Source organism: Perna viridis, chromosome 9, assembly GCF_037379345.1.
Source record: "Perna viridis isolate PV_CMFRI_1.1 ecotype Kerala chromosome 9, ASM3737934v1, whole genome shotgun sequence".
In the NCBI taxonomy this organism is placed as follows: Eukaryota; Metazoa; Mollusca; class Bivalvia; order Mytilida; family Mytilidae; genus Perna; species Perna viridis.
In genome coordinates this window covers 29607033-29631369 of record NC_142453.1, presented here as the reverse complement: position 1 = coordinate 29631369, position 24337 = coordinate 29607033, and the positions used below count along the sequence as shown (strand labels likewise).

At 32.5% G+C, this 24337-nt stretch overlaps 1 protein-coding gene and 1 long non-coding RNA gene across 10 annotated transcripts; one reads left to right on the top strand and one right to left on the bottom strand.

The window, feature by feature from the left end:
- Window positions 1-709: 709 nt before the first annotated feature.
- LOC148607697 (uncharacterized) lies at window positions 710-21910 on the bottom strand. Of its 5 annotated transcripts, none has more exons than XM_088544142.1 (13): window positions 18702-18934; window positions 14305-14468; window positions 9760-9872; window positions 9237-9338; window positions 8853-8951; window positions 8091-8290; window positions 7064-7415; window positions 6397-6582; window positions 5395-5666; window positions 4743-4992; window positions 1794-2103; window positions 1460-1501; window positions 710-1191 (listed from the first exon to the last, which is right to left on the bottom strand). In XM_088544142.1, exons 3-13 carry the CDS (start codon window positions 9865-9867, stop codon window positions 908-910), a joined length of 2205 nt encoding a protein of 734 aa, XP_088400268.1. In that variant the 5' UTR covers window positions 9868-9872; window positions 14305-14468; window positions 18702-18934; the 3' UTR covers window positions 710-907. The 5 variants fall into 5 exon arrangements, with proteins under 5 accessions (XP_088400268.1, XP_088400270.1, XP_088400269.1 ...); XM_088544144.1 differs by lacking the exon at window positions 18702-18934 and adding an exon at window positions 18477-18694; XM_088544143.1 differs by lacking the exons at window positions 14305-14468; window positions 18702-18934 and adding an exon at window positions 21791-21910.
- Window positions 16484-23446, top strand: LOC148607696 (uncharacterized). Of its 5 annotated transcripts, none has more exons than XR_015914975.1 (4): window positions 16484-16503; window positions 19572-19662; window positions 22330-22387; window positions 22815-23446. It is a non-coding gene; the product is annotated as an uncharacterized LOC148607696 (long non-coding RNA). The 5 variants fall into 5 exon arrangements; XR_015914977.1 differs by lacking the exon at window positions 16484-16503 and adding an exon at window positions 16547-16566; XR_015914978.1 differs by lacking the exon at window positions 16484-16503 and adding an exon at window positions 17472-17491.
- The last annotated feature ends 891 nt before the right edge of the window (window positions 23447-24337 follow it).

Genomic DNA, 24337 nt, shown 5'->3' with positions numbered 1-24337 from the left:
GTTTGTACATAAAATGAAGCTGTGATGATTTGTTAAGGCTGATCAATTTTTGTGGTTATATATTTTTTAGCCAACTGCAACCTGCCACTTATAGTGATGCTGTAATAACCGTTTTGTTTTTGTTTTTGTTTATTGAAAACTCATGGGTTGCATATGACTGATATTTTTCATACTGGTTGCGTTATTTCTTTGACAAATTCACCATTTCTACTATTTTTCAATCATGCGTTTTTATATATTTAATCATTCATTTTACACATATGCCTAGAAGTCCAAGCCAAGAAGAATTAACAATTAGTCATAGATTTTATTCTTTTTAATATCATGAACAACTTTATGAAAGGAAATGGTTTGTACCCGAATTTTGTTCCACCATCTTGAGATGACTAAAACAGCCGTATTAAAGATCAACAACTTTACCTAAGTGAACGTTGATGTTTAAATTTTGAGGCACCGTAGAAGTCTCAACTTTTCTGCATTTTTCATATGAGACTAAAATTCTACGTTTGTTCAGCATCAAAAAATGTCCTACTGTAAAATATACAAACACAAACGTGACATTGGTAGAATGGTAGAGGTGATATGCCATAGAAACGCTTAGCAAAGCATAGTAAGGATAATTTTTCGGCGTTGCTCATTTTTCTAAATTAAATTCAATGTGGTACGGCGATATCTATTTCTTTCGGGAGTGTCAAATGAAACACATCCATATCCTTACATATGTATTTAAACATTGATTATATTTGTCAAAGTGCACATAATACGTATGTCATATAATTTCAGTACAAATATGAAACATGTAAATGTCCAATCAGCACAAAAACAATTCTTTTAGAGAAATAAAAACAAAACAAAAATTAAATTGCTATAGTACAAATATTGTTTTTAACTCAACCTTGCAATGTAATCATAAATATTCTAATTGGGCATCAAAAGCTTCTAAAACTTTGTCGGCTTCACTATGTTTGTTAATGATTCTCAATGCCTTTTCCAAGGTTTTCACAAGGTGCTCATTCGGTCTAGATGGTCGCCATAGCCTGTACCATTCATCTCGTATGTTAGAGCTCTTCTTAGTATTGGTGAATTTCTTTTCTCCTACCTTAAGTACTTTGGCCAATTCTAGACACTCTTCTGTCGATAGCTTATTACTCAGCCTGCTGAGAGACTTCCACCAAAGAACTGGTATTGTACCTTAAATTATAATTTTTCAAAGATCAATGAAATCTTATCTTTTTGCTGACCATGAACAAGGTTTATTTCAAGGGATCTATATTTTCAGTTTATCTTATTACATATAGATTGATATCGTCACACATGATGCAGATGTGCTTCATTACAGTGATACCCCGTAAAATAAAAACATATAACTACATTACCTTATAGAGGTATGATATTAGTGCTTCACAGGTATTTAAAACAACTTCAATTGCCAGTAAAGCATGTGAAAAAAAAAACTTACAGTTAATATCATTGGGATCAAGTTTTATTTCTCTTCTTTTTACTGAAAGAGAAATGCATAAAGTAAGCTTAAAATCTTATTTGAACCTGATATACGACTGTCCTACGATGATTTAGGATCGCTTTACACCAATGCGTCACAAAGTGTGTGTATGATTATGAAACAATAAATGCAATATAAAGGAGTTGGAGTGTAACATTATTTTTCTTTTCTTTTCATAAAAAGCTGTGCATTCGTTTAGTGCTAGATCAGGAATATGTTCAATTGTTCAAGCATTTAATAATTTGGAACCATTGTCCATTACAATAAAGTTTATAGAAATATTAGATTTTACCAGTCACAGATTGGTCGAGGGGTAATGTCACGAATTCCGTGAATTCTTTGTTACTCTGTATTTCTTTATCAGAGACGAACACGCCACGTATCTTGTCAAAAAAACCTTGTGAGCGTGTTGCATTGGTTTTGTTACGGCTTTTTTGCTGAGTAAATCTCCCTAGACAAATGTTTCCTTCGATCGTTGAATCAGCTTCATTCTTCAAATGAAAGGTCCGGTAAATATTATCTTTGAGGTTTGACTTTAGTGTGATTCGGCTGTGGACATCGTCGATCAAGTTGTCCATGGCAACGTTCCCAGTCAATTTAATCTATGAAACAAAATAATTGCGTTTCAAGTATAAGATATTTGGAAGTAAAATATATAAATAAACAACTAATTTGAAATTATGGTATTGATTGTCTGTTGATACTTATCTTATAGCGATTGATGTACGTTTACTATGCGGTTATTAAAACATTGTTTAACAATGATTCATTTTCATCTAACACAGAATATTACAAAAAAAAATTATCAGCGTTCTTTTTCAAATGTCATGTAATCTTAGATGACTAGTCCCGATGAAACACATGTTTGATTTATGGCTCCTTTAATAAGAAACACAAGATATTACCAACGTTTGCACTGAAAGATTGCTTAAAAAAAGTTTCACTACAGTTTATCTTTATGTTTGCGTGTTTGACAGTCGGTCATGATGAAATACTCATTTTGCATATCTAGTCGTAAAGTGGTTTTTTTTATATCCAACTTTTTCAATACTACTAAAATTACTTCGAACGTCTTTACCATACCAAATTTACCGTCCATTTTTCTTTTTGTATTTTGTTTTGTTTTTGTTTTTGTTTTGCTTTTGTTTTTCTTTCAATTACGTTTTTTTATGTTTAAAAAAAATTGAGGGGGAGGTTGGAGGAAGGGTCACTCTGAAGACTCTGTAGCATTTATTTATGAACGCCAAAACGAAAAAAACGGGTAGATGGATTAATGTTCGAAAGAAAGTTAAGTAAAAAACAGATTCAATGATAAGAAAGAGGACCAGGATAACCATGTTTGGGGAAAACAAAAAAAAACATTATAGAAGATATATTACACTACACATAAAATCTACAGAATACGTGAGCAATCCGCACTTGACTTAAAGCTGGTTCGAGCAAAAATGCATTATTAATATTGGTATTATGAGCTTTCTCTATTTTTCTAGGAACACCCATCAAATTGCTGATATGATTTATAATCCGTGTAGAAAAACAGGAGAACAACTACAAAATTATGAAATGTTTTTACATGTTTGATAGATATGGCTATGCCATACAATCACCGAGTTTTGATTTCGACCAAAACGTTAGTCCTATGGCAACCTTGATACTTCTAATATACCAAAATGAAAAAAAAAACAAACAAACTGACATATAACGTGAACACATGACACACAGACATAGAGATCTAAAAACACAATATAAAAAATTTTATAAGAGTATTCAGGGGAACCAAGATTCTAGCGGAAATCAAATGAACGCAATCTAGGAACAAGGACAAGTAAGAGAATATAGAAAACAAATCAGTTCTCATGGTGGAAATGGATACACCGTTGCGGTCCATGAGTTCATTATTACGACCATAACAGTAGATTGCATATATACATGTAAAACTGAAGACAAGAAAAACAAGACGTCAAGTAAAAACATTAGCGCTAACAATGTATCCTACAGATTACAGGGAGTGACATCAGGCGCTCTGGGAGGGTAGGCGTATCGATTTTGCCACGCCAGCGGCACCCGTCATCCTGCATCCGGTTATAGTCTATCAACAATAGTGCAGCTGTAACATGTAAAGCACGGTAAATTCATACGGTGTAATATGATTTCATGAGTTTTGATGTAAAATGCGTCAGACAGGGGCTAAAAAGAGACAAATAGCAAACAATGTTCAATGCAAATTTATTCCCCTATTCAAGTTGTCGTGCATTTATGTCACAATGTTATGCCACGAATGGAGCAGAGTGCGTGTAAAAACTTTTTTTTACTTCTGGAAAGTCCTAAATTGTTAAAACATTATTGTAGCAATTTGTTTTATTATTTTCAATTAAACACTGGTTCTTATGCCTCATTTCTTTACATAAAGTAAATGTTCTGCATCATTGAGTATTTGGGCTCTTCTATTTAAACATTGTGTCATGTATCGTCACACATGCCCTATGCCATCCCTAATTGGCATGTTATCAACCTTAAATGCTCTTTAAACAATCCTAATTTCGGGGAATCGATACATCGCATCTACCCTAAAGAACTTGAGATAAAGGATACTACAGACACTGTGAAGTCAGCCTCAAATCTTGACCTACACTTAGAAATCGACGGTAAAGAATAGTGACCAAACTTTACGACACGGAATAGTCAACTTTCTTTTTATCTGTGGTAACATCCCTCAACACCTGCGTATGGAGTGTTCATATCACAACTCATACGTTATGCCAGAGCTTGCCAAAACTACGCAAACTTTTTGTTTCGCGCTAGAATTCCAAATAGCCTTCTGGAACAGAGTTATGTTGCTACAAGATTGAAGTCATCACTATAAAAGTTTTATGGACATAATTATGAACTCGTGGATTGCTATGGTGTTTCCATATGTGCCATGAAAACTGATTTTGTTCAACGTATCATAGTTTTCCTTTCCTCTTTCGTCTACCCCGGACTTGACTTTTTATGAGCAACTCGGGTATTTCTAGAAAAGCAGAGGACGCTTACCCTACCGGTGCACCTGGTCCATGCTCCCAGTTTTTAGTGGAGACCGAGTTGCTCATTTGCTTTTGTTACTTTGTTCCAATAATTTTAGTTACTGTATGTTCTTTGTTATGTATGTCTTCTTTCCATCTCTGGTCTTTGTTCCTGAATTACATTCTTTAGATTACCGCTATAACCTTGGTTCCCTTGATTATTCTTATATTACACTTACAATGTATGTAGATCGTTCTTTTAGTCTTGCCGCTTTGTAGGGAATTTTTTGTACCACAAAACCTTTTCGAATCCAATACTGTCGTCTTTCTTCGCTTCTGTCTGTGGTTGAACATTCGACAACCAATGATAACTTAGTTTTCTGATGTGGCCGCATCATAACGAAACAATGAAACTTTCTTAATCTCTTACTTGCATTTGTTAACGCACTCCTTGCTTTCTTTGTTTTCTTTTTTGACGCTGCAGTATAACTTCAGATATAAAATTAAATGCAATGCGATCTTTAGAACCATACATTTTCAATAAATAAGGTACATGATATGCACTCCATTTTAATGTTAGTATGACAGTAGTTTACAAAATGTGATCTACATTTGAGTTTTCCTTCTTGTTAATGTATTTAATCTGTACATGTATCTAAAAAAAGCTTGTTAGCTGGTTTCTTGTTATGTCTTTTTTTTCCCTACGTTTTTGACTATTTATAACAAAAACAATACGGTTAATGCAAATGTCCTACTAAAAATAGATAAGCTTAGTGAGTAACAGATTCCTTCAATTTGAGAAAGACTTTATATAGAATGATAAACGTATAGATTAAGATATCAACATCGCCGTTTCTAGATATAGGATCAAAGATGCAAAAAGTTACTTACATCGAGAAATGATTCATAACAAAAGTAACATAATTTCCTTCCCTTTCCTTTATATCAGTAACATCCCATTCGTCTTCGTCGTTTGCTTGTTCTCCTTTAGACATTAATATGACGATTTCATCGTCAGCTGGTACAGTTGAATGAAGTGGCATGGTGACAGTTACTGGTTGCTTAGGTTGACTTTTGTCTGCCAAAGAAATTTCTAGGATATTTGAAAATAGGACATCTTGTTCTGAGTCTTCCTCTTGATTCCATATTTGACTCTCAAGCACCTGATAAACATACAATAGGAAGAGATAAATATATATTTTAATTGCTTATCTATCCATGAGTTCACAGCTAACCCGCTATAAAAATATTCATAGTTTTAGGCTTATATTTACAAGTTGGTGCCCCAGAATCCCTGCCATTTTTTTAAATGAATCCTTTGAATACATCGATTGTTTCGTCAATTTCAGTCGAACTGCAACTTAATCAAAAATAATAAAGAATAATTGATTCTGTGTGGCATTTGAAACGATGTATAAAAATATGAGTTACGCAAAATGTGCAAATAGGTATTTTTGCAAATTACAAAACTGTCTGATTTAACTGATGAAAATCTGCAATTATTGGTCTTTTTATTTTTAAAGATTTAATGAATTACAATCCTTCGCTTGAATGGGATGTTATAATTAGACAAACATGTTTAAATGACAAGGCATTTGTAGTTTTATTTTTAATATTTAACAGATAAACTGACAAAAATATTCTATAACTTCATAGATTTTTTTCTTTGATATTTTAGCCATTATATTAGCTTTAGGACATTGTGTGAAGAATCGAAAACAATATTGATACTGATTTTCAATGAAGCGTGTTTTATGATTATTTTAAAAGAATGGACTGAACTTTGACAAACAGTTACAAAAAAACTAAAAAATACCATTTAAATAAAAATATAATGACCTCAAACTAAACATGCAGATATCAAATGTTTCTGTAAAATCGCATTAAACTCACATTTATTGAAATTTTACCATTTTTACCAAAGGTTCCTGCAGGGAAATTTATCTTAGACCCTGGTTCCATTTTTGGTTGGATTTGTTGAGCTGCAGTTCCGACATTATACACTTCACTTGATTCCATGACGGTTACTGCAAACACTGCTGTCGACTTTAAGTTCACCTGAACAAAGGCAGTGGTCATCTATGAAAATAAAATGAACATTCTAACATATTATTTTACCAATATATTACTACATATGTACGTATTCTTTACGTGCGGCCCGTTTCATACTTGTTTAGTGGTCTACAACTTAATAAAGCAAAAAAAAGTCCCTATATATATATATAACGTATAAAATTATTCCTTTAATTATAATTTTAATTTCAATATTAATGTCTAAGCGTAAATTACTGACGCAATTGCGCATTCTTACAGAAATCAATCCAAACCAGTTTAAATGCTTATTTACCAGTTCATCTTGCTAAGACATCAAAACACAAATATCATCTGAATATTTTGACACAGGAGTTTTATTCTATTTGGGAGAGAGAACCAAAGTAAATCATAGCAAACTTTGTAAGAAATATTTAATTCTACTCTTCAATGTGTTTTTTAATGCATTACGTGCTTGTTTTATCTAGAAATGTTATTATTGTCTTTTTTATTTTGCATAACTTCCTACCTCCTTTGATGACTTTGATCTGACGTTATTTGTTAAATCTTCTTCAGTCAATACCTTTCCTTGTAACGCTACTAATTGTAAAGTTTCATTGATCCTTGGTCTATCTTCTATATTAATATCAATTGCAATAGTGTCAGGTTTAGGTCCCCATGACTTTACTACATAAATATCGCTAAATAGAGCTTCGTCTGGTTTAAGGTTCGACTCGACATCCCAAATTTCTGGAGCTTCCTTCGAAATATAAAGGAAATAATTCTCCTTCCATTTGTTTTCTTTGGTTGTTATTCCTAGGCCAGAAAAATATTGAGTATTGTCTTCAGATTTTATGTACTGTAGATAGTAGTCAATGGACCTATAGTAAATGACATATAAATGTATATGATTAAGTCAAGCATCACGTCAAAACAACAACTGGCTAGAAAGGACATTTTGTAATGAATTTTTCCCCCTATTACTTAGTATGCTGAAGTTACTTTCCAGATTGTCTTTCATTAGTAGCATCTAGGTTTTCGTCAGCTCAAAGCACTATATAAAAGTCTTCATTTGATCGTTATTTGACGATCGGTTATTGGTGTTAGTTATCTTAGAAGGACAAGAGCGACAAATTGTATATTATGTAGCTTTAATTTGAAAATAAAACTTAATTGACAGAGACAAGCTTGCAATCGGTGAAATGTTCAATATAGCCTAGTTTTAGCGAGTTCAAGCACGATGATCCTTTTTTAGAGTTGATGCTCTTGAAATGTAAAAAAAAAGACTGTACCAGTTGAGCAAATCAGGTTCGCTAGACCCTTTAGTCTTTATTCCGTTACTCTTTCGAAAATAAAATAAACTCAGAACTGTTTTATGTTTCATTTTATCGTCTTAGTTACACTTCATAATCGTAATAGTTCATCATAGTTCTTGCAAACGGTAATCATAAAAAATATGGAATGCATTTCCTTACATTCACTGCTGAATATATATTTTTATTTTCATCCTCATGCCAAAAAATCATCACATTTTGATCCCATTACCTCCCACTTACTCATACTTAACTGCTGCAAGTCGCTCTTGTTGCTTCAAAATTGGCTCCATTAGTTTTTGATCCTCTGAACTGAATGACGATATGCCCAAGGATGATACGATGAAGTCCTTTTCTATTGGTGTAGCACCAAACTCACAAAGCAATTTAATCATGTCAAGATTTTTATTTTTCAAAGCTATATCAAGTGGAGAGATGTCATCCTGAAAATATTTCAATTTTAATAAATTGTGTTGTAAGGTTAAGAGTCATTGTTTTAAGTTCCTAATCAACCCATTTTCTTAAACGTCCTTAATGCATGCACCTCCTTGGTTTGTGATAACGGATAAAGATATAACATCAATGATGCAAAATGTATCTAAACATGAAGTTTCTAAAATCCTAGCAAGTATATATATGTTTTGTACTATTCAGCAAATACAGATTCAAAAATGGAACCTTCACAATAAACGCAACATTACTTGCACTTTAATGCAATGAGTCTATATATTTATAGTATATGCACATTAAGGTATCATACTTATATGTGAAACAAATAAACAAGTATACAACCAATATACTTTGATGAAACGTGTATATTTGTAAGTCTGTATGGATGTAACCATGTAAGTCATTGTAGATCATATAGATGGGGTATATATCAAAGTAAAGGAATTCATATGCTGATGAACAGATGAATAATATCCGAAGGTATGCTATTTTACACAATCACGGGGAGGCATACTCACTGCATTGAATGTAAGGTCTTGTCATGCCTAAACTTACAGAATCCATTACATTTAGATCCGCGTCAAAGCTAGCTAAAGCTACCAGAATTTCAACTTTACTTTTGTTGACTGCTTTGTGTACGGCCGTTTGTCCCTTCTGTCGACAGAGGAAAACATTATCTAGATTTTTTCAATTTCTTTGATTCAGAATAGTGTTACATAACTTAATCAAATGGAGCCTGTCCTCACAAAGATTAGACATTTTTCTTGCTCATATTGCAATAAGATATAAAAGATGAATGTATATGAATAGACATGAATGAATTTCTCTCTTGAATATTTGTTTTCAAATTTGTTTAGTTGCATTAATATGATACACAAATATGAATTCATATTAATGACATTTAAAACAAATAATTAAGTAATTTTATTAGAAAACTACCTGATTAATGGTGTTCAAAATTTTCCTATTTCCTTCAAGCATGTGGACCACTACATTGATCATCCCGGCTTCACAGGCATGATGAAGGACTGTGTTACCATGCTGTCATGTATAAAATTAATTAATCTTAACTGATATTTTTCACACAAATGTTTGTTCACCATCAATTAGATAATTTCACACATTTATATAAAACTTGAATAAACTTTAAAAAAGTAGATGAATGAGAGGACTAAGATACCGTCTGTAAACAAAAAACCTTCTTACCTAACAAATGACCAAAGGGATTTGCATTTAACAGAACACATTGTGCAAATTGATTTTTTATAAATATTCTAGTAAATATATAAACAATAGCTTAGATGTTTGCCGTAATATTCAAAGTTACTGAAACGTATGCAACTGACTCATTTTGTTTTGTTTGAACGTATTATTCTATAACTAACACATATAAATTCTTGTCGATTGCATGAATCGTTGCTGATATATTATTTTTTTTAAACACTCCTAAGAAAGAACATACTTCGTCGTTATATTCCTCTAGAGCGGTGCTATCGCTCTCATGGTCTTTATCAACCTGTAGTACAGCATCTTTCTCTTTTCCTGCTTTTATAAGGGATATTAGGTCCATATTTCCTGTAACGGGCAATAAGTACACAAAGTTTTTAGAAAATTGGGGAAATATAACATGTAACTCTTTTTTAAAGAATATAATTAGAGGATACGGATGGTGAGTTGTGTTTCGTTAGATGCATTATCTTTATTTGTATCGAATATCGTCTTTCAGCATCTATGTTTAATCTTAAAAAATGATTTTTTTAGATACAAAATATGTATTGAATCTGTTCAAAGATATTTACTGGCACCTACTTACAGTTTGATTTCTGTAGCATTGCCTTCATCAACCTTCCTACGATTTTCAAGAGCACATAATCGTTTTGTTCTCCAAAACAGGAAGTTATCGAAACAATTAAAGCATGGAATTTTAATTAAGCGTTCTATACTCAGTGGCTATATTAAAGCTATTCAAAAATCGATTATATTTGAAATAAGACATACATTATGTACAAGTAAAGCTATGCTGATCATGTAAGCCGAAAAACATTTTTAATTGTATTTTGTTTTAAAAAATATGATTGTAGGCCATTAATAACTGATTTTGTTTTTTTTTTTCTGTTGTTTTTTGTTTGTTTGTTTTTGTTTTTATTTTTATTTGTTTTGTGTTTGCTTTTGTTGTTTTGTTTTGATTGTGTGTGTGTGGTTAATGCCTTATGCATTTTAGTGATATGATTCTCTAGTTCATATTAAATTGATTAAGGTGATATAGAAATCACAACGTATGATCAAATCACCATTACTTGTATAATTTTAGGAAAATACTTATGAGGAAAGTATTTGAAAGCTACCGGGAAGAAATTGTTTGAACAGTAATTCAGCGTTTTTATTTATGCATTTACATTAAACGAAAATGACAGCAACGTCTAGTCACTAATATTATGGTATGAAGTTGAAAATAAACAAATCTCAATAACGTTACTATTCTGTTATCAAACGTCAACAAATTTAATGATAACACATCCCTATACCATATGGTTAAAGCCTCGATCAACAAAAATGTACGTTTAATTTTTAAATTAAATAAAAGTTCCATCTGCGAATTTTCAAGTCTACATTTATCGGCAATCAGTGTGGCAGAAAATTTGCATTTTGATGTTTGAATACAGTTGTCCAGTATACTGTACAATATATATATATATATATATATATATATATATTCTTCTTTCAAAGTTCTCTCTACAACAAGCATACTATCAAAGATTTTAAAACAAATTATCGCTGGTTGTCATCTTCATTTAACATTTGAATAAACAAGCATAAGACGTAATGATAATGAATATATGACTTTAATCGGTGTAGCAAAAATCTGATACCATCTTTAAAATCAGTAACGCATAATAAACAGTGATACAATGCTCACATAGCTTACACGTGAATGTTATTTACCCTTAAAGTTCTGAATGCAATTTGAATGGAATTATTTACCTGAACAACTTTTTATAAGTAATACACAAATAGAAGAAACAAAACAATAGTAAACACATACATAAAACGCATACGATTTGTAATTAACTCACAAAGTACTAATTTAATTAATACCAATGTTTATCATAGCTCATAACAATTTTTGAAAGCTCAAAAGGTCAAAATTGGTTACATTAATGTTTTGATACTATAAAATTGATTATGTTTTTTTATTGTTTTACCAAAAATAAAGGTCAATTAAATAGGAAATAACAAGGACAGATGGGGAAATATTGCCGTACAAATTAAATGATATTGACACGTTATAAAAACGGTGTAGTATATGTGACTCGAGGGAAGCTTTCGGGCGTTTGTCTTAAACAATTAAGAATAATATAAAACGATTTTCCATTTGGTAAATCTTCAATAAGTACTATTAACTAAATGATATCAAGGTGTATCATTGCTAAAATGAGTTAATTTACCTTACACTTGATACCATACGTGTTGAAAAGTAATATTGTAGTGATAAATTTAATTAAAGGGTATCCTCTATCAGTGGTATGTTATTAGATTATAAGGTTATAGGCTATTCAAATCATTCAATTTACTCGAGTAGCCGAACCTTAGAATGTAGAATGTGTCAAACTATACAATCATTTAAATGATTTAAATGACTTAAGTTTATTCTTTTAAAATTTGCCGTTCATTTTTAAAGTATGTTCTTCATTTTCAACAACAATAAATTTATTCCAATTTGTATCACGCATGGAACGAATCCTTGGTTCATTTTATCGAAGCATTTATTTGAACCGGTGTTATTTGGTAGGATTCTTTGTACTTTCTTTAAAAAAATAAGAATGTAAAACAATCATACAAAACAAAATAAAGGAAAGTGATTTTTGATACATTGTTAACTATAGAGCAGTTATATCTTCAATTTATTTCCATGACCATTTCGATCTTTCGCCAGTGTATTTTTTGGATACCTTAACATCACAAGAGTCTGTGCAATGAAAGTTTCTAGTTAAATCAGAAAAGTGTAATACCTAGCTACTGTACATGTAATTTGCAAACCATTTACATCCAGAAATAATCTACAGTCTCATCGCAACAAAAAGCGAATTAAAATCTGGATCCCAGTTTATCAATTTACATAATATTTTTAACCCTTCACACTTCGATTTCATATCCGCCGCAAGATGTGTGACAATGTTAAATTTTCGATGGACAACATATTTGTCCAGCATGATGGAGACTTTTTCATGTGGTTAGTCCATGGAAACTAAGTGTACTCCACTGCTCACTTATCCACTCTTTCACTTCTTTGGTACCAAAACATTTACAACCCTTGGGTACCAGTTTCTGCTAAGGAAGCTTTTTCTATTATGAATACTGATTTTTTTATTGTATCTATTTTAAAAAAAATGCAGCAATAATACTACATGTTGCCTCAAAACCTCGTCTTCTAATACAAAATTGCAAATACAATAGGATATGACTCAATACTAATGTATACGGCAACGGCAATGGTGTATATTTGTCAATTTTCAGTTTAACTGTGGCAAACTTTCTTCAGAGTATGTGTATAGAGTTTTCAAATGAGAATTCATGCATTATGTCCGGCCTGTGGGATGTACACTGATTTTTCCATCGTTCAAATTGTCTAACAAATGAACTTTTTTCGATTAAGGTTACGTTCCTACGAGTCAAATTTGTCACTTTTTAAAGTTTGACTGTCGATTTATTGATTGAAGTACAAAATTCTAGGAGGAGAGATACTTTGCTTTTTTTTATTGTTAGTTTTACTCCGGTTGAGCACAACAATATTATAAACTCTGCGAATGTTTCTTAAAAAAACAGACACTTAACAAAAGGGTGTATTTGTGATAAGTTATCTGTGAAATCTGGGTACGCATTTATTCTTTTTTAATGAGAAAACTTACAGCGAATATGTTAAAAAAAAAAACCAACCCCTCTGGGATGGCAATGTCAGCCTAAGGCCACCCATTGGTCTTCAATGAACTACGCAAAATTTCTCAAACCACAGGGCAGCTTGTCAACTTTTATTACAGGATAACGACAAGCTTGATCTTTGTTCTAATTAATTCCTTTCTTTTACTTATATTTACTACACTACGACAACTGATATTTCAATTTTTGTACGTGTTAAAATGACGTCATAGATTATCTTTCGTATCAATACAATTTTGCCCTTAATTCCAAACAAAAGTTAGTTTGAGCATGAAGTATTTTGCGTGAAGGTTTCTTAATACAACAGGCCTATATTGTTAGAATATCTTTGTGGTTGAAGAATGTGGCCAAAATTTCCTGCAAAAATTATGTAATGAAAATGGGTGCCCAATTCTGCAGAATACACACTTTTGTTCTATTTTGCACGAAAATGCCCATGTTTTGCGCTGATGAATCGTGAGAAATATGAGTACTATATCTTATTTATTTTTTACACTGGTATGATTAAATTTGATATCAGGGTCAATTTGATATAAAACGATTACACTTTTATATTTTTGTCTATTTACGTGTATTAATTTTTACCGATTCTTCTATTAGGAAGACTGAGTAGAAAACTTCAACTGGGTCCTAATTACCAAAACGACATCTTTCAAAATTTTGTATAAATTCGTGAATGTTTCCAAACTTCAAACCAAACAAACCAATATCAAATGTCTACAGTCCGTCAAAGATTATGAATCAAGTACATTGTTTTGCTATCTAGGACGGTAAGCCTCCTTATCGTCAACGGTTTTACACGGAATAACACTCGTACATGAAGTGCAACTAATTTGATGTCTCGGATTAAACCTAAATCCAGACTTGTGAACCTGTGAAATATTTTGAGCCAGTTTTGTTAAAACATGCATACATTTTTTCTGCATTTCAAATACTTCGACCTGAATATGACATCAAAACATTATAAAAAAGGTATTTACGTTTATTTGAACTGTTTATATTTCAATCAAGTATTATTTTGAATATTAGGACAACATTTTGTCTGTCAACAATGTTGTTTGTTTTACCACACCTTGACGTAGCAACGGGGAATTTAGTCCACGTTCCTGTTATTTCCTGTTATTAAAGTATCAAACTGGGTCCACTATATTTCCTCGTTGATGAGATATCCTGGCACGTGGGTTATTTGGACAAGTTCTTCGTCTGTCTATGGTCATGTATTAGGTTCACTGAGAACTGTTTAGTAAAAATAATAATCTTTCGCTAACAACAAAAATCTGAATTAAAGAGCAAGTAGTAATTCATTATTAAATCAAACGTGTTATTAGTTCTTGCATAATATTATATTTTAATGAAATGTATATTGCCCAGATAAAGCGTCATTTATTACATTGTCTGTCCTGTGTTATATAACAAAGCGTGAATTAGGCATTTTCCAAGTAATGTTTATTTTTTACAATGAACCATAAGGGGATATAGTCGTAACGGTCCGCGCGTCAGGTCTTTACACTCTGTCGACACAACTCCTTATTTGAAACCTTTCAACGAGTTTTGTTCCAATTTAGCAGGATTGTGACTCACTATAATTGAAATAATCGAATATTTTATACAGAATGTGATAGCAGAAAAAAAACTTGCAATATCAAACAAAGCATAAGTACATATAGTATGTTGATAAACGTTGAAATGTTGTATTTTTGATAATCGATACATAAGGTTAGGCACCGACCAATTTTATTCGGGGAGGGGGAAGGGGATTTTCAATGCAGTTAAATAATTTTGTTCTGCTCTTTTTAATTTTCTTTTCAGGAATATGGCAGATTTTTTTCTTTTTGGCTAGTCAATTTTACGATAAACAATAAATGAGAAATAATGTATATAAATATCAAGGGAGGGCATATGAAAGTAAAGACTCAGATAGTAAGATAGTTTATTCTTGTTAAGGCAAAATAAAATTAATGAATAGATTTACATCCCTCTCCTAATAAGTGACCAGTTTTTTTATACAATGAGACGAGAATTTCAAAATCAGGTTTTTTTTCACTTCATTTTCTTGTATTTAGGCACTATAATATACAAATCTTTCAATTCTTGGTCACCAAAATAATGTTTCCTCTCTGAAACTGATGTGGCTATGAATTTAAAACATGTCTATACACCAAAAAAGATAACATTAGGCTAGCAAATATCTGGTAAGTAGTAAAAAATGAAAATAAAATCCTCACAATAACCCCATATTTTGGTGAGGGTTGGATGAAATTTACTTGGCCTGAACAAGACATGCCCTTGTTTGTAGACGGGAATTTGATGAGGAGCTGTTTTTTTTCGTTAACAATAACAGAGCCCAAGAAAGTCTGGCTTAACTTTCCCTGCAAAAGCACGAGAAAGTAGCTGAAATTCCTCTCATGTTTTGGCAGTTGATCAGGTCGCCCTTCTTTGGAAGCTTAAAGGTGTAAATTAAACTCCATTCCTCAGGGATTTCCACTGTTTCCCAGACGCAAGGTGCTGTAGGGTCTCATGCAGGTCCGAGTGTCAAAAGAATAAGCCCGTCGAAGCGCTAAGCTAAACAGTGCTCAGAACCCTGCTTTGGGGAGAGAGCGCTCCACCTACAGAACAACTAGGTTATGTGTCCCAGCTGGTGGTAAAGGGTAGCCCTTACATTTTAGTGTTGTTAGGCCGTAATACGGAAAACATGACCACAAACCATAGTGGAACAACGTGTTGGGAAAGATACCACGTTCTTCGATTGTTAAATTACCCTTCTGTGGTATTCTACCAGAGTAGGAACCACAAAGGCTAAATTGCCCAACCCTACCCACCTCTCCCAATTTCCAGTGGCAATCAAAATTTGTTGACCTCATTATCCTTGTGTCTCATCCCATTTTTCTTTTCATCATCATTTCATGTTCATTTTATCATCTGTTTCATGTTCATCGCCTGAATATAGTTGAAATATTGCTGCTAGGGCAACAATCAACCAATCAATCGATCCAGATGTTGTTGGTTTTTTCCGGGTCGATCTTCAAGGCCAGGTGAAAATCTGGTTCGGTCTTTGGCTTTTCCAGTTCTATTGGTAGGGTTTTTATGATTTCGTTCTTCGTGATTGGCCAGTATCAACATCAAAGTCTTCACAAGGAGTCAGATCAAGAGCATCTGCTATATCGTCTCCATTTAAAAGTGTTCTACCTGTGTTTCTTATCACATTGCCATCTCTGTATTTCACTAGTTTGGATGTGTTGGTCTTTCTACCGGACAGTTGGCGTGTGATGTTGTACGTAGTTTTTGTGTCATTTCTGCCCATTGCATTCTTTGTTTATGAAGCGAGATTGTAGATGTAGGTATTTTTATCCTATCTGGTCCTTTTTCTTTACTTCTTTCCAAATGCTCAACAATTCTTTCTGCAATCTTGTCTTGACCTTGTCAAGTTGTATCTTTATAGATCAGCGTTTCTCGGTTGTCTTGATTGTATCTTCAGATAACCATGGCTTGTATTCCTTCTTTTAGAATCCAAGTTCCTCTTGGCATGTGGTATTATATATTGATTTTACTCTTTCCCATTGTTTGTCTACAATGTCTCTTCCTTATGTTATACTTTTGCTTTCTAATCTGAACTTGTCTTGTTGCTCTGGCTATCTTGATCTTAAATTTACCACCACAAGTTGAAGATCGAATGCTTTATCAGCATCACGATAAGCTCTAACGTCTGTCATGCTCTTTCTCCAACTTCTGGCGACTGTAATGTGGTCTATCTGGTTTTTAGTTTCAATTTCTAGAGATACCCAAGTTGTTTTGTATATATCCGTGTAAGGGAGTGGGAATGTCATACCTCCTATGACCAGATCGTTCTGGAAGCAAAATTCTGTATTCTGAGTTCTCCATGTTCGTTGATGTTACCAATTTATTCCTTTCCCTTTATGTGTTCGCTCCCTGTGTTATCTTTTCAAACTTTGGCATTCATATCACCCATTACAATCAAGATATCTCGTGTTGTTCAATCTAGGGTAGCTTGGAGCTGGTTGTAAAACTCTTCTTTGTCTTCCTCATCTACTACGTTGGCAGGATTGTAGGATTGAATGACTGTTACTTTTTGTATCTTTGACATAAATCTTGCGACGATAATTATTTCACTCACGGGATTACATTCGATGAAATGGCCTTCATGTTGAGTGAGATTTCTAGTCATTGTTAATGGCTGCCACCCTCGTTCGGTGTTCCGGAGTCCAGTAGAATTTCCCCTGAAGATAGTATGACCGCTCCAGGTGATGTTCATCTAACTTCGTTCAAAAATATCAAGGTTGTGGCGCTCCATATCAATTGCAAATTTGGCAGCTTTTCCAGTTTCTTATAATGTCTCCACGCCACAGCTTGCAATCATTAAGGCAGTCTTAAGGGACAAAATTTTCATTGGCGGATAAAAAATTCTACTAGTTGTTTCGAAAAATCGAATGTATTTTGTTATACAAATGCACATATCACAAGTATATTTCACGCTTTGGCTTCCGGTCATATAGTGCAAGTATTAATTAGTTTCGTAATTATATGTATTATGTAAAAGTTTCATATTTAAAGAATGGTATATATAATTTTATCTTCAACAGATGATAAGTGTTATGGAGTAATATTTATAGTTCAACTGTTTAGTGGTTGTTCATATAGTTGAGAGTATTCAGGGTTACTAATTATATAAGACCAGTGCTTTCGTTACAAATACGAGATTGTCTGTAATGTTGGATAGTATTTTGTTACAAATGTTAATAACTTTTTATTACTTTTTTATTAACTTTAAGTCTGGGAGCACACGCTCTGCTAGTGGGCAGAACAAGCTGTATATTTTGCAGCCGAGTAACTTTTAAATGAATTAAAACTGTTGAAATTATGCATGAAGGCGCATTGGTCTACTAATATGTCTTAAGTGTCGACAGGTTTCACCCTATTCCATTTGGATTTAGTTGAATTTTCTCTAAGAAATCAATGGAGGACTTAGATTAGTAAGTTTTAGTAGTTCAGGTTCTTATTAGCAATTTTAAATAACATTTAAAGCTGATCAAAAGACCCATTAAAGAAAATTATGCCATCATCTCCGAATTAACTTTTTTGTGCTTGTTTTGGTACTTTCAACCATAAAGTGAATAAGTCATTACGCTTGTATTCCGGGCTAGGGACTGTCCTCATAGCACATCGTATTAAGAACTACATGTAATTCAAATAAAACGAATTATAATACTAGAAGTAAGTTCTCATTACCTAACGGTATAGCATAGTCTTCTTTTTTTCATTTCGAAGTAAACGTTTAATTAAGTAGTCAATTTTTGAACGTGCTGATGAACATGCTTTTTTATGAAAAAGATAACACATTATTTTTTTCACCATTGTGGAACTCCATTTCATCTTTTCTTGCCACAGACAAAATATCTCTTTTTAATTTTTCTTCAAAGTGAATTAATATATATATTTTTTTAAATATCCTACCCCTCAATATAAAAATGGTCGGTGCTTTATCATGAGCGTGTGTTTTCCGCATCTGGAAATAGAGAAACTGACTTCTGTTCCGAATATGATAAAATGTTATGTGTCGAGAAAAGATAGAAACTGCTACGGCTGCTTAAGTTGTTTCAGTATAGGCTGTTTTCAGGTAATTATTAAAATGTTTGCTGTTTCTAATATTTAGTAGACAAATTCAATTCATACAGCATTCTCCAAACATATGAACATACTCCATATTTCCAAAGTGGTTATATTTTCCCATTTGGTAAACCCCGTTTTTTTAATTCAGTTAATATAAACGATTTTAAATATCCAAATCCTCTTCGATAGAGATTTGTCGATTTCGCATAACTGACAGAAGTTCGAACTATTTACTTTGAAGGTGAAAACAATCCTGTTGTCTTTCGAAGTGCACAAAATATGTTTTGAGTGTCATTCTTGTCTCTAGGAATCCAAAAGCAAACTGTCAATTTTTTAAAATACATCACGATCGTTGTGAAGGAGAACACTGATGGACATATATTAGCAACTTGCGTATCAATGGAATCATAGCATAATAAGTTCGGCATACATGTTGATAAAGTAATCTCTATGACTTCTAAAATATCACCAATATTTCATATCTTTCTGATGGATACCGGTACAGACTTGAAACTGTTCGATTTAAATCTTATTTTAATTTATGAGTAAAAATATTTTTTAGTTTACCCCAAAATACTTAAGTTACTAAAGAAGAAGTTATCCCTTAGCTAATGTTTGATATGTTTTCATAGCTACAAAATAAACAAAATGTTGTATTCATATATAAATTGAAATATTCAGATGTAAAGTGTTTATAGAAACTTCCTTCTTCAGGTTACCAATATATTGCCGACTATCAGTTACAAAAAGGGACAACTGGATTTCTGTTCCACTCAAGACTTAGGAAAATAATTATATCTAAAATGTAAGTTATTAACCAAACGTCAATTTATATTTAAAGATTTTTAACATCATTCGTTCAACTATATAGGTGGTTAAAATATCTGATTAAAATGAGTATAAATTTTATAATATAAAACCATATATCTTAATTAATGATATACCATACACCATCATCGGTTTGAGTAATTGGCATATTTAAAAAAAATTGCATTTTCATTTAGGTAACTTGTTTTTGTCTTTAAAAATGAGTAGCACACCTATATAATTAGGGTGTAATAGTGTTTTTTGAAAGAAAAAATGTATTTTACATGTGACCAATGATATAGAACTATTTCAAAGTACCGTTTTGTTTTAGTTCATCGTCGTATTTTGTTACTTGAGACAAATGATCCCAAGCTACATCGGTTTTGCAGTCGACGTAGTATATTTTTGAGATTTGAAGTGTACTGGAGTCGCGTTGATTTGCAATGGTCAAAACTAAAATAAGGGTTTTTTTTATGTTGAGCGAAGACGTGGTAGTGCGTTGGAATCCCGGCCAATATATCGTGTCTATAACAATTTACGAACATTAGCGCGTATAAAAGGGAAGTGTTACTTGAATCGAATCTACTTTCCATCTACGCAATGGGCCGTTGGAAGGATCATTTAAAAAAGATACAACAGACCATAAAAACAAAGTGTATAGTTATTGGTCGATTGTCGAATTTTTCGCCTTTGTTTCCATTTTTAAGAAGAAAATCTTCTAATGGTACGAGTTGTTAAATATCTTTCGTACTTATATTTTTAAAACTTTACTATAATTACAAAACATATGTACACCCCTTTGTACAAACACCTTGATATAACCAATATTTCAGATGTATCAAAGTCGTACTCGATCTTGTGCAAAATTTGGACACCTAAAAGATGCTGCTTTTACTGTACCTCGCAGGTACAACCGATTTGAAATGAATGGAATCACGAGAAATCGTAAATGGCTTGTTGTACACTTACATATTTTGATAAAATTTAGAATTACGTACCATGGTGAAATTAAACGGTGCATGTATCTGATTCATTTGGCATTATTTTTACACAAATTAATTTATAGCTGTAATAGTCAACTATACTTTGTGTCCAAGGTAATCCTTACACACAGGATATGGCATTTTGTATTAAATTTTATGATATTTACGGTATTAACCGCAAACCTACATAAGTGTGATCATATTTAAAAATACCCAAATCCAGGTAGTGACATTCGCATTTCCACGTTGCCATTACAGATGCAGCTGCCAACCATCACTTGGTACAACCGCTGTAAAGCGCGATCTTAACACACTTCTGTGTTATACCATCACACCTCCGAGTACCTGCGTCCGATCGGGGTTCCGTGTCTTACATATTTATTTAAAACGAATGCAAATTATTCGAAAAATGACTCTGCTAATGTTCATGAATGTCAACGATTCTGTAGTACTACGCAGCGAGACCACCGAAATATCACTTGACTTTTTGGTTTTATAATTGAAAAGCATTTGTTCACATCTACCTGTTTTAAACCTTAACAAGTTCTTCAAAAATGAATATGTTGAAAAAGGAAACCAGGAAAAAATGTATTTGTTTCAGTACATAGTTATTTAATTCACATTATGTATACTGTTCTCAGTGCCGTGATAAAGCATACATAATCATTTTAGCAAAATCATTGTTATCGCCAGAGCTAATATTCGGAAAGGCAATAATATTACGAACAGTATATCCAATTGTATTTCTCGAGGAGAAGTTCGAGGTACCTTGTAGGCATACAGCATTTCAGTAAGAATACGCTTCTTTTCCTATTATGACAATCAATTTCAATTCTTCCAAAACAGATTGCTCTATAGTGTTACCCGTTTAAACCTCGATTTGAGGTCATTATTTATTCAGTAATAATAAGCATTAATCTAAATACTCCATCTATTGAATGAAGTTCTAAGTTAATAATTAATTATGTAATTAATTACTTATATATAATAATATTTGCAAATGTATAGTTTTGTTGGTTGGTAACTTATCGAGGTAGTACTCAATTATCGCTCAAAAAAACAGCAAACAAACAAACAAACTAGAACAAAAGTATGACGAAAATAAATGAATAGTATAGAATTAACTAATTTTAAACAAATTACCTCTCTGTTATCACAGATGATTTATCTATCAATCTATCAGTTTCATAATTAACACTTCATAGCATTTTGACAGGTCTAATTTGTACGTTCACACGTATGACACTGGGTATTCCACAATGATAACTCAAAAAATTAAATAACATTTGTTTTAAAGTAAATAACGAATCAATGTTTAAGCTTATTCAACAAATGTAATCAGATGAGCAAATGATTATGTTTTGTTTGTTTGTTTTGTCGTTTGTCTTACATTGTATTCCTTCCTATTATATTGATAATTGGTTAAACATAGTGGGCACCTATTTTAAATCTACCAAAGACGATTTAACCAGAATAATCGCGCCTTCATTTGGTAACAAAATACATCATGAGCAGTCATAACAAAAATATAAAGCCAGCAATCGGCAAATATAATAAGACAAGTACGTCAAAGTTTGAAATCTATTAAATCTATTAATTGTGGTTCCCCGAGTGAACATTTCGGGAAACCTCATGATTAGTATATGACATATTTTACAAGTTTATTAATATATTTTTTCTAGATGAAGTTTATTGGACTTGCAATTATTCTTTTTGGTACATGGATGAAATCTACTTTAGGTATGCTAATGAAACGAGATAATTGTGTCCCGTTAAAAAATATGATCGGTTGAGAAATTCATATTTGCAAATTTAAGGACTGAACCTTAAGATTTATGCGGTGGTTTCATTTTTCGCGGTAAGTATCAAGTTTTCCTGAATATTTTGTTATGATATGATTTAAGTTCAAAGTAACTTGCAAGTTTCACGGCTTACAGTACAGACGACTATCTATGTTTTAGTAAGTGTGTAAATGTAACTTAGTGATGAATGTAGGCATTTACAAGAATATTTACTTAGAAGTATATGCGTACAATAAATTAAGTTTCGCGAGAAAATGGGCTTTTTTATATCTTTATTTTAAATAAAAAAGAAAGAAATCAACGATGAAGTCCATTGTCTAGAAATGCTTAATACCAAGATATGTTTTTTTTTCTTTTTCGACCAGTTGCTGCACAGACCACTTCTAATGTGACTGCGGCTGTGTCAGGAGGGCAAGCAAAAACGACCCCAATTCCAGGGGCGACTCCCAACAACACTGCCGTCTTCGTTACGCCGTTGCACTCTGTTATGTTCCTTTCAGCATCAGCTGCAACAGTTTTTTGCTTTAATGGGTGATTAAAGAAACACCTATTTACAAACTTGTTGTTATCCGTCCACTTTCAGATAGTGTGGAAAAAGCGACTGACTATTTAAATGTAGCAATAAACTGATCTTAGAATTGTTTGAACCAGATCTGTACTCCTGCTTCAATGTCTTCAAACTTTTATCTTTTTTCTGCAAACGTTTGTACGTAATATGTTTTTATTGATTGAAAATGGAAATGTCCGAGATATCTACTAATTTTATATACCCAATATGACAATTAAAGTTTAGTCACGAACTCATCTTCATATTTTAACCATGAGGGTAAATGTATGAGAGTATATCTATTTCTTGTTCATGAGATCAATCACGTGTATAGAGCAATTTTGATCAATGAAGGAGCAATGATATCTTATTGATGTACATTGAGGTCTCGTTTTAATACACTTTCATTATTGAGTAATTAAAACTTGCAATTAAACAGAGTTGTTCATATGTTTTGTGTTTGTTTTGGGTGTCTTAACTTTCTCAATCAGCAATATATGGAAAGTATATGTATATGGAAAGAAAATGATACGACTGGAGATGAATCCCTAAACATAATTGAGAACGTACCTCTTTAATATGAGTTTTCAATGTCAACGCTAGTCCATATCGCATGAAGACATGACCACGGTTTAACAAAAATATTGTTTACCAAAAAAGTTATTAGTCTTATTATGGTTGAGTCACAAACGCTGAAAACCACTTAGGTATATAATCTCTACATCATATATATGTTTTGCAATGATGTAGATCGAAGAAAATATGCAGAAAATGAAACAATCATTTCCTATTATTCAGTGTAAGAACGAGGAAAGAAAAAAACACGAAAATAACACATTAAATATCAAATGAAATATCAAATAAAAAACAATAGATAGTTGAAGACGCATCACTCGATATGAAGACTCTTCGACTTTTTCAGTACGGAATGCGTCAATGAAATATGGGAAAGAGTAATCAAAGGAACCAAATTTATAGCAGTAATCAGAAGACCGTAGTCCAGGGACAAAAACAAGACGTGGAAAACAGACGCACACAACAAAGAACATATAGTAACTAAAATAAAGCATACAGGGTAACAAAAGTAAATGCGCAGCTTGGACTCCACTAAAAACTGGGAGCATGGACCAGGTGCACCGGCAGGGAAAAAGTCCTCTGCTTTTCTAAAACACCCGCCGAGTTGCTCATAAAAAAGTCAAGACCGGGGTAGAGGAAAGGAAAACTATGACACGTTGAACAAATGAGTTTTCATGGTGCTGATGGATATAACGAACCGATCCACGAGTTCATGATGGCGACCATTAAACTTCTGTAGTGATGACTTCATTCTTTTAGCAACAT